Genomic DNA, 16,318 nt, shown 5'->3' with positions numbered 1-16,318 from the left:
TCCATATTAATGGTAACCAAAAGAGAGCAGGCGAGGCTATACTTACATCAAACAAAATAGACTATAAGTAAAAAACTGTCGAGATAAAGAAAGTCATTATATTATAATTATAGATACCAATTTATCAAAGATATAAAAACTGTAAATATATATGAACCAACATTAGCACACCTAAATATATGAAACAAGTATTAATAGAACTACAGAAAGAAATAGCAATAAATAATAGTAAGGGACTTCAAAAGCTCACTTGCAACATCCAGACAGAAAATCAATCAGGAAACAGTGGACCTGAACAACACTACTCCAAATGGACCTAACAGACATATATACAGCATATCATCCAACGCAGCAAAATAGACATTCTTCTCAAGTGTACACAACATTCTCCAAGATGGATCATATGCTAGGCTACAAAACAAGTCTTAATTATTTTAGGAGGATTAAAGTCATATCATGTATCTTTTCTGACCACAATGGTATGAAAGTAGAAATCAGTAACAGGAGAGAAATTAGAGAATTCACAAATATGTGCAAATTAAGCAACACACGGGTCTTCTTTGAGCCAGAACAACAAAACTAGAAAACACTGATGAAAGAAATTAGACATAAATAAATGGAAAGATATTCCATGTTCATGGATTGGAAGAATACGTTAAAATGTCCATGCTGCTCAAATTGATCACTGAACAGATTCAGTGCCATCCCTATCTAAATTCCAATGGCATTTTCACAGACATATAAAAAAATTCTAAAATTCATATGTAGCTACAAAAGACCCCAAATAGCCAAAGCAAACTTGAGCAAAAAGAAAGCTAGAGGCATCACATTTCCTCACTTCAAATGACATTACAAAGCTATAGTAATCAAAACCGTATGACACTGGCATAAAGCAGATACATGGACCAATGGAACAGAATAGTCTGGAAATAAACCCACACATTACAGTCAATTAATTTTTTGACAAGGGTGCCAAAAATATTCAATATGGAAAGGACAGTCTCCAATAAATGGTGTTGGGAAAACAGGATATCCCCATGATATAAAGAATAAAACTAGACTCTTATCTTACACCATACAAAAAAATCAACTCAAAATGGATTAAAGACTTAAACATAAGACCTGAGACCTTAAAACTCCTAGAAGAAAACAGGGAGAAAGCTCTTTGACATTGGTCTTGACAATGAGTTTTTGCATATGATGCTAATGCACAGGCAACAAAGGCAAAAATAAACAAGTGGGATTACACCAAAAAAGCTCTGTACAGCAAGGAAATTTAAAAAAAAAAAAAAAAGCAAACTATGGAATGGGAGAAAATATTTACAAACCATATATCTGAAAAGGGGTTAATATCCAAAACACACAAGGAACTCACATAACACAATAGCAAAAAAAAAAAAAAAAGACAACAACCCAATTTTAAAAATGGGCAAAGAACCTGAATAGACATTTCTCTAAAGACATACAAATAGGCAACAGGTATATGGAAAGGTGCTCAGTGTCCCTAATCATCAGGGAAATGCAAAGCAAAACCACAATAAGATATCATCTCACAACTGTTAGGATAGCTGTTTTAAATATGTATATATATTTTTAAATATATATGGTATACCATACACAATATGTGTATGGTATACACATACACATATGCATATATAATGTGTATGTGTATGTATATATGTGTGCGTGTATAAAGGTAAGTGTTAGCAAGGATGTGAAAAAAGGGAACTCTTCTATACTGTTGGTGGGAATATAAATTGGTACAGCCATTATGGAAAACAGTCTAGAGATTTCTCAAAAAATTAAAACTAGAAATTGCATATGATCCAATAATCTTACTTCTGGCTATATATCCAGAGAAACTGAAATCAGGATCTCAAAAAGATACCTGCACTCCCACATTCACTGTAGCATTATGGAAACAATCTAAATGTCCATCAATGAATGAACAGATAAAGAATATGTGGTATACACACACAATGGAATATTATTCTGCCACAAAAAGGAAGGAAATCCTCCATCTGTGACAAGATGGATGGACTTGAAGAGCATTACGCTAAGTGAGATAAGCCAGACACAAAAAGACAATTACTGTATGATCTCACATCTATGTGGAATCTAACAGAGTCAAACTCATTCAAATGGAGAACAGAATGGAGGTTGCCAGAAGTCGGGGGGGGGGGGCAGCGAGGAGGAAATGGGGAAGTGATAGTTAAAGGGTACAAAGTTTCAGTTGTGCAAGATGAATAAATTCTAGAGATCTACTATACAGCATAGTGCCTATAGCTAACAATACTATATGGTATACTTACAATTTGCTAAAAGGGTAGATCTTATGGTGATTGTTCTTACCACACAAAAAATACTAGTATTGGCCAGGCGCAGTGGCTCACGCCTGTAATCCCAGCACTTTGGGAGGCCAAGGCAGGCGGATCACGAGGTCAAGAGATCGAGACCATCCTGGACAACATGGTGAAACCCCGTCCCTACTAAAAATAGAAAAATTAGCTAGGTGTAGTAGCATGCGGCTGTAGTCCCAGCTACTCGGGAAGCTGAGGCAGGAGAATTGCTCCACCCAGGAGGTGGAGGTTGTAGTGAGCTGTGATTGTGCCACTGCACTCCAGCCTGGGTGACAGAGTGAGAGTCTGTGAAAAGGCTAGGCTAAGCTGTGAAAAGAAAAGAAGGAAAGAAGGAAAGAAGGAAAGAAGGAAAGAAGGAAAGAAGAAAAGAAGGAAAGAAGGAAAGGAAGGAAAGGAAGGAAAGGAAGGAAAGGAAGGAAAGGAAGGAAAGGAAGGAAAGGAAGGAAGGAAGGAAGGAAGGAAGGAAGGAAAGAAGGAAGATGGAGACATCACAATAATGCCTTTGTAGTAACCTAGATGGAGCTGGAGGCCATTATTCTAAGTGAAGTCAGTCAGGAATGGAAAACCAAATACCTATATTTTCACTTATAAGTGGAAGCTAAGCTGTGAGCATGCAAAGGCATTCGGATTGGTATAATGGATACTGGAGACTCATAAGAGGGGAGAGTGGGAGGACGATGTGGGATTTTAAAAAACTACATATTGGGTGCAATGTACACTACTTGGGTTACAGGTCCACTAAAATCTCATACTTCACCACTACACAATTAATCCATGTAACCAAATTCTACTTGTACTCCAAAAGCTATTGATATGTACATATATATATGTATACACACACATGCGCACGCGCACACACACGCGGAAAAGCAACTCATTACATACAAAGAAATGTCCATAAGACCATCTGCGGATTTCTCACCAGAAACCTTGCAGGCCTGGAAAGAGTGGGATAATATAATCAAAGTGCTAAAAGAAGGAAACTGCCAACCACCAATGTTATATCCAGCAAAGCTGTCCTTCAGAAGAAAAGATAAATACTTTTCTGAGACACATGAAAATGAGGGTGTTCATCACTACTAGACCTGCCTTACAAGAAATGCTAAAAGGAATACTTCAGGTTGAAATGAAAGGACACTCTTTAAACTCACTGGTAAAGGTAAGTGTATAGTCAAATCCAGAATATGCAAATAATTTACAAGTGGTCTTTGACTTACAATGGTTTTACTCATCTTTTGTCTTTCCAATGCTGCAAAAGCAAAACACATCATGTAGAAACCATACTTCAAGTAACCATACACCCATTCTGTTTTTACTTTTAGTACAGTATTGATAAATTATATGAGATATCCAACACTTTATTATGAAATAAGCTTTGTATTAGATTCTCATGCCCAGCTGTAGGCTAACGTGATATGAGCATGTTTAAGACAGGCTAGGCTAAGCTCTGAAATTCAATAGATGAGTTGCATTAAATGCATTTTTGGCTTATGATATTTTCAACTTACACTGGGTTTATAGGGATGTAAATCCATGATAGGTTGGGGAGCACTTGTATTAATTGTGCATAAATCACTTTGAACTCTACTAAAGTTAAAAGACTAAAGTATTAAAAACAACTCTACCTTCAATAACTATAGATATATAGTTGTTAATGGATATACAATATAAAGAGATGTAAACTGTGACCAATAACATAAAACGTGGAAGGAGAGAATAAAACTGTAGAGTTTCTGAATGTGCATGAAGTTAAGTTGTTGCTATGGTCTGAATGTTCACATACCCCTCCAAAATTTATACACTGAAATCTATTCACCAATGTCATAGTATTAGGAGGGGGACATTTGGGGTATGATTAGGTCAAAAGGGTAAAGCTCCATAAATGGGATTAGTACCTTTATAAAAAGATCTCTACCTTGCCCTATCTACCATGTGATAAGATATAATAAAGGAACAAGGAAATGAAACTTTGCTATACACTAATGCTGTTAGTACTTTGATCTTGAACAGTCCAGACTCTAGAACTACGAGAAATATATTTCTGTTGTTTATAAGCAACCCAGTTTAGGGTATATTGTAATAGAATCCCAAATGGACTAAGTTGTTATCAACTTAGAATATACCGTTATAAGATGTTTTGTGTAAGCCTCATGGTGAAAACAAAGCAAAAACCTGTAGTAGATATACAAAATATATACAGAAAAGAAACAAAGCATATCACTACAAAAAATGATCAAATCACAAAGGAGGGAAGCAAGAGAGGAAGAGAGAAACAGATGAGCTATAAAACAGTCAGAAAACAATCACAAAATGGCAACAGTGAGCCCTTATCAATAATTTCTTTAAATATAAATGGATTAAATTATCCAATCAAAATACATACAGTGACTAAATAGAGTAAAAAAATAAGATCCAACTACATGATATTTACAAAAGACTCACTTTAGATTTAAGGACACACATAGGCTAAATGTGAAGGAATAGAAAAAGATATTCCATATTAATGGTAACCAAAAGAGAGCAGGCGAGGCTATACTTACATCAAACAAAATAGACTATAAGTAAAAAACTGTCGAGATAAAGAAAGTCATTATATTATAATTATAGATACCAATTTATCAAAGATATAAAAACTGTAAATATATATGAACCAACATTAGCACACCTAAATATATGAAACAAGTATTAATAGAACTACAGAAAGAAATAGCAATAAATAATAGTAAGGGACTTCAAAAGCTCACTTGCAACATCCAGACAGAAAATCAATCAGGAAACAGTGGACCTGAACAACACTACTCCAAATGGACCTAACAGACATATATACAGCATATCATCCAACGCAGCAAAATAGACATTCTTCTCAAGTGTACACAACATTCTCCAAGATGGATCATATGCTAGGCTACAAAACAAGTCTTAATTATTTTAGGAGGATTAAAGTCATATCATGTATCTTTTCTGACCACAATGGTATGAAAGTAGAAATCAGTAACAGGAGAGAAATTAGAGAATTCACAAATATGTGCAAATTAAGCAACACACGGGTCTTCTTTGAGCCAGAACAACAAAACTAGAAAACACTGATGAAAGAAATTAGACATAAATAAATGGAAAGATATTCCATGTTCATGGATTGGAAGAATACGTTAAAATGTCCATGCTGCTCAAATTGATCACTGAACAGATTCAGTGCCATCCCTATCTAAATTCCAATGGCATTTTCACAGACATATAAAAAAATTCTAAAATTCATATGTAGCTACAAAAGACCCCAAATAGCCAAAGCAAACTTGAGCAAAAAGAAAGCTAGAGGCATCACATTTCCTCACTTCAAATGACATTACAAAGCTATAGTAATCAAAACCGTATGACACTGGCATAAAGCAGATACATGGACCAATGGAACAGAATAGTCTGGAAATAAACCCACACATTACAGTCAATTAATTTTTTGACAAGGGTGCCAAAAATATTCAATATGGAAAGGACAGTCTCCAATAAATGGTGTTGGGAAAACAGGATATCCCCATGATATAAAGAATAAAACTAGACTCTTATCTTACACCATACAAAAAAATCAACTCAAAATGGATTAAAGACTTAAACATAAGACCTGAGACCTTAAAACTCCTAGAAGAAAACAGGGAGAAAGCTCTTTGACATTGGTCTTGACAATGAGTTTTTGCATATGATGCTAATGCACAGGCAACAAAGGCAAAAATAAACAAGTGGGATTACACCAAAAAAGCTCTGTACAGCAAGGAAATTTAAAAAAAAAAAAAAAAACAAACTATGGAATGGGAGAAAATATTTACAAACCATATATCTGAAAAGGGGTTAATATCCAAAACACACAAGGAACTCACATAACACAATAGCAAAAAAAAAAAAAAAGACAACAACCCAATTTTAAAAATGGGCAAAGAACCTGAATAGACATTTCTCTAAAGACATACAAATAGGCAACAGGTATATGGAAAGGTGCTCAGTGTCCCTAATCATCAGGGAAATGCAAAGCAAAACCACAATAAGATATCATCTCACAACTGTTAGGATAGCTGTTTTAAATATGTATATATATTTTTAAATATATATGGTATACCATACACAATATGTGTATGGTATACACATACACATATGCATATATAATGTGTATGTGTATGTATATATGTGTGCGTGTATAAAGGTAAGTGTTAGCAAGGATGTGAAAAAAGGGAACTCTTCTATACTGTTGGTGGGAATATAAATTGGTACAGCCATTATGGAAAACAGTCTAGAGATTTCTCAAAAAATTAAAACTAGAAATTGCATATGATCCAATAATCTTACTTCTGGCTATATATCCAGAGAAACTGAAATCAGGATCTCAAAAAGATACCTGCACTCCCACATTCACTGTAGCATTATGGAAACAATCTAAATGTCCATCAATGAATGAACAGATAAAGAATATGTGGTATACACACACAATGGAATATTATTCTGCCACAAAAAGGAAGGAAATCCTCCATCTGTGACAAGATGGATGGACTTGAAGAGCATTACGCTAAGTGAGATAAGCCAGACACAAAAAGACAATTACTGTATGATCTCACATCTATGTGGAATCTAACAGAGTCAAACTCATTCAAATGGAGAACAGAATGGAGGTTGCCAGAAGTCGGGGGTGGGGGCAGTGAGGAGGAAATGGGGAAGTGATAGTTAAAGGGTACAAAGTTTCAGTTGTGCAAGATGAATAAATTCTAGAGATCTACTATACAGCATAGTGCCTATAGCTAACAATACTATATGGTATACTTACAATTTGCTAAAAGGGTAGATCTTATGGTGATTGTTCTTACCACACAAAAAATACTAGTATTGGCCAGGCGCAGTGGCTCACGCCTGTAATCCCAGCACTTTGGGAGGCCAAGGCAGGCGGATCACGAGGTCAAGAGATCGAGACCATCCTGGACAACATGGTGAAACCCCGTCTCTATTAAAAATACAAAAATTAGCTGGGCATGGTGGCGCACACCTGTAGTCCCAGCTATTTGGGAGGCTGAGGCAGGGGAATCGCTTGAGCCCAGGAGGCGGAGGTTGCAGTTAGCCAAGACTGCACCACTACACTCCAGCCTGGTGACAGAGCGAGACTCCATCTCGGAAAATAATAATAATAATAAAAATAAAATAATAATAGTATTAAAGGGTGTGGGAGGAAACTTTAGGAGGTGGTGGCTTTGTTGAGGTGGTGATGATTTCATGGGTGTATCTCTGCTTATCCCCAAATTTGTTATGTATGCATGCATTAAATAGGCCTAGCTTTTTATATTTCAACTATACCTTAATAAAGTGGTTTTGAAAAACGGGAAGGCCCTAAGCAAAATGGCTCCTAAGAAAGCCAAGCCTTTGTTTTGATAGCCCTAAGCAACCTATGGAATGGGAGAAAATATTTACAAACCATATATCTGAAAAGGGGTTAATGTCCAAAATACACAAGGAACTCACAACAGAACAGCAAAAAAGCAAATAACCCAATTTTAAAAATGGGCAAAGAACCTGAATTTTTGGAGACTTTTGGAGACTCTTCTTCATTCTTTCAATGGATATTTACTAGAAGTGAGGAATTAGGGACATACTTGTGAGCAAATTGAGCTTGTCCTGCCATGTTGATAAACAGACATGAAAAAAAGGATGGCGTCTAGGTTGAAATGCAACTGTGTTGTGTGCCTTGAGGGTGAACAATCTGTAACCATACCAGGGAAACTCAAGAGCCTCACAGAAATTAGGGAAAGTTCTCAGGGGAGGAAATGTCTGACTTGAGAACCGAAAAGGTTCGGGAAGCAGGGAGGGTAGGTGGGAGCCATGCAGGCAGAGAGAACCGTGCACTCATTAAACATTTGAAATGTTCCATCAAAGGATGGGTATAAACTCCTCATCCTTCTCAGACACTAAGAGAGGGCTTTGGACTTAGCTACTGAGATGTAAAATTCAGGCTGATTTCTGTGGCTCAATGATGGGACACTTTCTAGAACTTTCCCTCCAAACAGTAGGCCATTAGGTCTTCTGTCTGAAACCTACAGTATCCTTCTAGGTTGATGCTAAACACTGTCTACAGTGACAGAAAGGGTCTCTTCTAACAATTCAAGTCAGCAGTGGTGGGACTTGGCTTTTTCAAATCTGTAAAGCTAAACAGTTACTTTCTTATTCCTATGAGACTGGGCTTGATTTTTGGAACCTCCAAAGGGCAATCATAGCCCAGGGTGGTAACCAGGTGGGGGTGTCTGATCTCAGACACTTCATTTCAGTCAAACCAAGACCTGGTTTTGACCCCTTATTTCCTCCTTTCATCATCACAGTGCACCAAGAAAATCCAGACCTATCTCAGTTCTGCCAAGCTGCCCGGAGAGGGTACGCCTGGCATTATTTTCTCATATCTGTCCCCTTTTTAGGGTCCAGACTGCAAAGAGCAGCCATTTGAGGGAGACTGCTTATCCCACTGTTAAATATGTCTAACTTCTCTTTAAATGAAATATGTCTAACTTCTCTTTAAATAAACTAATACATGAGACACTCAAAGCGCTAACAATGCCAGGCACACAGTAAATCTCGGTTAGTCACTGTAACTCTTATTCTTACTATTCGTCACCAAGATTGTCGCTGTTTGCAGACTGAGACCTCATCTTAATCTTTTTTTTTTTTTTTTTTGGATCACAGAAAAGTGTCAGGTACATGACAGGCACCAAATCCATTTTTCTTTATAAACCTAACTTAAATGTATTTTCGAATCCTTCAGCCCCTTGAATAAACTACTGTCCAAACAACAGAACCAAGGAGACCCAAGAGGGTGGTTGAGAACCCTGAGATCTGGGGCTGAATCAGTTCTTCCACATATTAGCCATGGGACCTCAGGAAAAGTGTTCAACCTCTCTAAGTCTCAGTTTCCTCATCTGCAAAATGGGAAAACAATGGTACTTATGTCACAAGTGGTTGGGAGGATGAATGAAACAATGCACGTAAAATGCTAGGCACTGGGTGGCACATTCTAAATCGTCAAGAAATATTTCCATTATCACCAATGTCCACGAGACTAAGACGATTTACAACTGTCCACCTTCGCCTTTATTTCAAAACCACATCCATATTTTAAAAAAGATTTTGTAGAGACTGAAAAAAAATTTCTGCAGTGATTGTTTCCAAATATATTGACCAGGGGCCCACATGTTGGTACACAGCTGGCCAGGAAGTCACTGTCCAGCTATTGTCTGAACTTTTTACTTTCATGAAGGGGGAAATGGACTGCAGCTGCTTCCCTTGAAAAGTGACATCATACATTTGTGCCTCACTTCCTGCCCAAATAAAAACAATCTTCCTAAAGGGCACACAGAGAAGACCTGAAAACTTCCCCCTCCCTCTTGCCTCTAGCAGCTGGGAGGGGGAAAGGGAGGCTCTACTGGGCACTCAAGCGCTCCGCTGTGTCACCCGAAGCTCACGGCGCTGCTAGACCAGGGCCTTTACTTTGGTATTGCAGAAACTTCAGCTTCTTCAGAGATGTTAAGTAACCTGCCCAAAGCCACACAGTTCACAGGTGGGGGAAGGTGGACTGTGAATCTAGGCAATGGCCATACCAAGGGTGAAGGTCAGGCTGGCGAGACCCAAAAGGAGGAAATAGCCTGTAAATTGAGACAACAGGGAGGGCCACGTCAACTAGCCCGAGAGCCCAAAGTTCAAGAGTTAAAGATCTGGAAATGATACACCCACAATCACTCACAAGTAATTTTACTGCTCCATAAACCGCAAAGCTGTCTCCTGGAGCCTAACACTCCACCCGTCTAAATGTCTCCTGCCTTATTTCCACCTCCTCAAGGTCCCTCTAAGGGCCCTGCAGCAAGGACGCTCAGCTCCAGGGTACTCAGCCTTGACACAGCCACTGCCGCGAACCGCGTACTATAATCAACTCTGTTCATCCCCGCAACAGTCAGCGGCGATCACCGTGGTTCCCATTTAACAGAGAGAGGGTTAAGGTCCCGCCGCCGGCAGGCAAGGGGCGGGGACCGGAACCCAGGTAAAGGAGCCCTGGCTGTTAGCCGCTGTGCCAGATCACGAACTCTCCTCTCCTAAATCTCGAGAGGGAAGGGAGGATAAGCTGAACAAGGCAAGCGATGGAGAGGGCAGAAACGGCTCTCTCCAAAGTTTCAGCGCAGGCTGTCGGGGCCACTCTCACTCAACCAGGCTCCCCTACACCACGCTGGGGGCAGAGAGGGGACTAGGAAGCCGACAGGAAGGAGGGAGGCCAGACGCGCACGGCCGGCGGGCTGGGGAAGCGCCGGCCGAGGCGGGGGCTCTAGTTACCGTTCCCACGGCGGTAGGGCGGCTGGGGCTGGCAGTCTCTCTCTGTCGCTCCGCAGCGAGGCTCTGGGGCCCCTTTAGCGAAAGCGGAACTAAAAGCCCTAGCGCCGCGGAGGGAGGGGCCGCCCCGGGTAGGGCCGGGCGGGGCTTGCGCCGCCCCTTCCTCGGGACAGAGCGCTCGGCAGGGGTGGAAGAGCCCAAAGCGACAAGCGCCGCCGCACGCATAATCCCTGGAGGGCGCCTCTGCAAAGCTGGCGCGCGCTCTACAAAGTTGGCCACTCGCTCTGCAAAGTTGAGCCTGCGCACGGGAGAGCGCGCACAGCAAAGTTTGCAGTTTTCCGGAACAGCCCAGCCACCGCGGGCTGTTCCGGGAAAAAAACAAATCTGCCAAACTGGCCGCGCTCCAAGTGACCCAAAGAGCGCAGACTTCGCGGCGGCGCTCAATGGTGGGGCGCTCATGTGGTCACCTCCACTTCCCTGACCCCAGTGTAGACCTCGACCTGGGCCTTCGCATGAACTCGGAGACCGCTTTCCCATAGCCAGAGGCTCTTCCCTAGCGAAACTGGGATCCCAGCTGGAACTGCTCGCGTCCCCCCGGGGGACTCCGCGCCTGTTTCTGCATGCGTAGCCCCCAAGGCTGATCCGCTTCGGGCCAGCTGTGGCATCCGCTGTGGTCTCCTAGACGTTGCTTTGCGGGGGCGCCCTCCTGGGCGCGTGGGTGTAGGACGCTCTCCCAGCTTTGAAGGAAGTACCCACCTGGCAGCCCAGCTAGCTGGTGGAGATGCTGCTCCCGAATCTTTCGGGAAATGTTTGTTGTGCGCCCCCATGTGTCAGGGACTGGGTGTGCGGCCGGGAGTCAGTCAAACACGGGAGAGACCGAGCACTTCCACGGATTCTAGTTCACCCCCGGATTCTAGTTCACCCCAACCCCACAGCACACACATACACACACACACACGCACGGATTCCAGTTCACCCTGACCCCACAAAACACATACACACACACTTACGCATTCCAGTTCACCCTGACCCCACAAAACACACATACACACACGTACACACACACGTCTTTCTTCACCCTGGCTCAAGGAAGCAACTAAACTCAATCACACTGAGGTGTAAAATATCTGAGAAGAAATTGTAGTTTTATTCATATCAGAGATACAGTATTTACTTTTAGGAACCACCAAATCCTTGCATGAATGGAATACATGCTTAGTGGTCTGAAATCAGGCAAGAACGCCATCTTCTCTTTTTGTTTGTTTGCTTTCCTGTGGGCCTGAGACTTCAGTATTTGTCTCTCAAATCTCTCCAGGTGAGGACGCTTTCTTGGTTTGAAAAAAAAGACTGACCCCTGGCAAGTGTAAGGGAATAATTATAATTGATTAACTTATGGGAAAATCCTGAATCCCTGAATATTTTTAACCAGCAGTGACACAATTTCTAATGTGGCTGCCCTAGTCTTTTTTTTTTAATACCCACGTTCCCGAAATGTTGGAGGTAAACTAAGCCATTCAGACACTAAGATAATTTGTTTTGTAAAGAAATTCAAGGCTGGGCACGGTGGCTCACGCCTGTAATCCCAGCACTTTGGGAGGCCAAGACGGGTGGATCATGAGGTCAGGAGATTGACACCATCCTGGCTACCATGGTGAAACCCCGTCTCTACTAAAAATACAAAAAATTAGCCGGGCGTGGTGGTGGGCGGCTGTAGTCCCAGCTACTTGGGAGGCTGAGGCAAGAGAATGGCGCGAACCCAGGAGGCGGAGCTTGCAGTGAGCCAAGATTGTTCCACTGCACTCCAGCCTGGGGGACAGAGTGAGACTCCATCTCAAAAAAAAAAAAAAAAAAAAAAAAAAAAAGAAAGAAATTCGATTGTGAGTCATCTGAGAAACAAAGAACACTATTAGTAAAGCGATTAAGTTACTGTTTGATTTATCTAATTTGTAAATCTAGGATCTTGTAGATTATTCCTGAAATATAGTGAATCAGTGTTAGAGCTAAAAGAGGCTCTTACAACTGATCTCTGTTCATTTTATAAAGAATTTGAGGCTCAGCAAAGTTGCTGATTCATAGATTTGCTAGTGGTAGAAGTAGAATCAAATTGCCTTTAAAAAATGAATTTTCCATCCACAAGAATGCTCTATCATAAATTATATCATGCAAATGTCACGATGTGTTGGCATGCAAGAATTCACAGCTGGCTCAAATGGAGAGGTGGTTCGAAAAGAAACTTTTTTCAGTTCCTTATTGTTGCAGGAAGTCAGGGACCCCAAATGGAGGGACCAGCTGGAGCCACGGCAGAGGAACATAAATTGTGAAGATTTCATGGACATTTATCACTTCCCTAATAATACTTTCATAATTTCTTATGCCTTTTTAATTTTAATCTCTTGCTGAGGATGTAAGTCACTTCAGGACCACTGCGATGATTGTGTTACCTGTACAAATTGATTGTAAAGCATGTGTGTTTGAACAATATGAAATCAGTGCACCTTCAAAACGAACAGAATAACAGCGATTTTAGGGAATAAGGGAAGACAACCATAAGGTCTGACTGCCTGCAAGGTCAGACAAAAACAGCCATATTTTTATTCTTGCAGAGAGCCTATAAATGGACGTGCAACTAGGAGAGATATTGCTAAATTCTTTTCCTAGCAAGGAATGTTAATATTAAGACCCTAGGAAAAGAATTGCATTCCTCGGGGGGAGGTCTATAAATGGCTGCTCTGGGAGTGTCTGTCCTATGTGGTTGAGATAAGGACTGAAATACGCCCTGGTCTCCTGCAGTACCCTCAGGCTTACTAGGATTGGGAACCCCCAGCCCTGGTAAATTTGAGGTCAGACTGGTTTTCTGCTCTCGAACCCTGTTTTCTGTTAAGACGTTTATCAAGACAATACGTACACTGCTGAACATAGACACTTACCAGGAGTTCTGATTTTTTCCTTGCCCTGTTTCCCCGGAAGCATGTGATCTTCACTCTGCTTTTTGCCCTTTAAAGCATGTGACCTACTCCCTGTTGGTGCACCCCCTCCCCTTTTGAAATTCTTAATAAAAACTTGCTGGTTTTGCAGCTCAGGTGGGCATCACAGTCCCACCGATATGTGATGTCACCCCCAGCGACCCAGCTGTAAAATTCCTCTCTTTGTACTCTTTCTCTTTATTTCTCAGACTGGCCAACACAGGGAAAATACAAAGAACCTATGGTGAAATATTGGGGGCGGGTTCCCCTGATACTTATTGTAGGCTGGCACGAGAAATTCCAAAGTTATTGCTCTAAAGCTGGATTATCACAGTATCAACAAGAAGGAAATACAGAAGGGAAGAAACCATTTTGAACTTTTCCGTCTGTAATAATTGTACTGACACTTTGGATCCAAATGATGTTTTCTTCTAAATGTACCTCGTTTGTCTCTCCAGCCTTGGGTCATGCCATTGTTTTATGTTTCCTTTCTATATTCACATGATTGTAGCATGTGCCTTCCCCCTTATTCCAGAAAAGTCCCCCAGCCTCCCCCATTGGGATGGTTTCCAAAGAGGCTCATAGGTGCTCTTGGGCCAGCCCCTCTGAATCTTCCCTCCAGCCCTCCCCTCTGGTTGCTGGTGAATTCCCCATCCATACCCTGCTGGGCAGAGCACCCCTGAGGGGTGGCACCAGTGATTGCTTCTCCAGTTCTCCACTGGACAGGTGAGGCCAGGCTATGACTTTATACAGGACTCCATGAAGGACATTGCAAGATTAACAGAAATGCCATTCTCACCAGCCAAAGCCCAAACCCAAACCCTGGCCCCTGCTGAGGTCCCAGCAGGCTTCTGCCAGGTGGAGAGAATAGGAAGCTCAGGGCCCAAGAGGAATTCCTTTCTTCCCTGGAAGAAGGAATTCATGTTGCACCTGTTACTGAATGATTGCCTCGCAACTTCAAATTCACCCTTTTTGTCTGCTCTGTGAAAATTGAACTGGGCCCTTTCAGTAGTTTTCCCTTGCCTGTGGCCTTTACCCAAAGCTTGGTGGGTAAATGGTGCTGCAGATTCATTATAGGATGGAAAGAGTTTTGCTTCCTGGTTCTCATGTGTCTGGTGTGCTCCTTCAGAGGGCATGACTTCTCAGCACCTGGTTCTTGGAGTATAGCTGGTGGCCAGAACACCCAGCAGCCATCAGCTTCCCCTGGCACCTGCTTCAGGTGGTTTTGTAGAGAGTGCCTCTGTTACCACTGGGGGGTCTTGACTAGGAGTTTTCCAGGGTCTTGGTGTTTTGAACAAAGAATTGCACAAAATGTATAAACAAAGGAATGAAAGAATGAATCAACGAAAGCACAGATTTATTGAAATGAAAGTATACTCCACAGAGTGGGAACCGGGTGGAGCAAGTGGCTCAAGAGCACTGGTTACAAAATCTTCTGGGGTTTAAAGTACCCTCTAGAGGTTTCCCATTGGTTACTCAGTTACACCCTATGCACGTGAAGACTTAGCCCCTGACCAGTCTGACTGGTTGCAGTCAGGACACAGATACAGAGGGAAGACCATGGGAGGATACAGGGAGAAGGTGGCCATCTACAAGCAGAGAGAGGTCTCTGAAGAAATCAACCCTGCTGATACCATGATCTTGGATTTCTAGCCCCTGGAACTGTGAGAAAATAAATTTCTGTTGTTTAAGCCACCAAGCCTGTGGCACTTTGTTATGGCACACATACGTTATTTGCAAGGATATCTGCTATTGCCACAGTTTTCAGAGTTCTCTTTACTTCTTACTAGCCAACCTGTTGATATTCCAACTCACTGTTACAGTTTGTAATTTGTTATACAGTTGATCCTCCATATCCCCAGGTTCTGCATCTGAGCATTCCACCAACAGCAGATCAAATATACTTAAAAAAACAAACAAGCAAAAAATAACAATACAATAATACAAATGATATAAATAAAAAATACAGGGTAACAGCTACTTACATAGTGTTTACATTGTATTAGGTACTTTAAATAATGTAGAGATGATTTAATGCATATGGGAGATTACACGTAGGTTATATACAAATACTATGCCATTTTATATAAGGAACTTGAGCACGCATGGATTTTGGTATCCTCAGGGGCCCTGGAACCAATACCCCCATGGATACTGAGGGATGCCTGTGTTCATTCAGCTTACTGTGTGGTTTCTGTCTCCTGAGTGGACCCAGATGGATACCAACCAAGCGCTGCCTCATTTCTGATTCTGTGGCCTTCGGCAGTGTGACCATCCATTTCCTGATGCAGAGGGGAACTTCCACCCCACCCACAGGGTGTGTCGTTGTTTCCTGGCCCAGGAAAAGGTAACCCCAGCAGTTGAATATTATTATTCACACCTGAATAAGATTCTACTGCAATCAAAGCCCAGGCCATATAGGGCTGAACTGATTCCTAATCTTTTCCTCTGCCTTCCTCTCTGCTCCCTCTCCCCAAGAGAACATCAAACATGGTTGCTCCTGATGTCCTGTGAGCAGCCCCTCAGACCAGGGGTTGAAAACTACCACCTGCAGGCCACCTGTGGTCTGTTTTTGTACAGCACACAAGCTAAGAATGGTGTTTACATTTTTAAAGGGTCGTAAAAAAAGAAAAGAAGAATAAGAAAAAGACGATGCAACAGAGA

General features: G+C 41.5%; 1 protein-coding gene across 3 annotated transcripts in view; it reads right to left on the bottom strand.

The window, feature by feature from the left end:
• The window catches only part of CASP7 (caspase 7), a 61,730-nt gene extending 50,238 nt beyond the window's left edge, over positions 1-11,492 (bottom strand). The window contains exon 1 of one of the 3 annotated variants that reach the window (XM_050802701.1): positions 11,448-11,492. Coding sequence is in view for 1 of the 3 variants with exons in the window: in XM_050802700.1 (XP_050658657.1) it covers positions 10,695-10,916 (222 nt within the window). In the remaining 2 variants the exon portion in view is untranslated. Of the gene's footprint in view, positions 1-9,860; positions 10,127-10,694; positions 10,934-11,447 lie in introns of those variants that run through there. The other 2 variants (XM_050802700.1, XM_050802702.1) reach the window with 2 other exon arrangements.
• Between the last annotated feature and the right edge of the window lie 4,826 nt (positions 11,493-16,318).

This window comes from Macaca thibetana, chromosome 9, assembly GCF_024542745.1.
Source record: "Macaca thibetana thibetana isolate TM-01 chromosome 9, ASM2454274v1, whole genome shotgun sequence".
Lineage (NCBI taxonomy): Eukaryota > Metazoa > Chordata > Mammalia > Primates > Cercopithecidae > Macaca > Macaca thibetana.
This window is presented reverse-complemented; position numbering and strand designations above follow the sequence as displayed.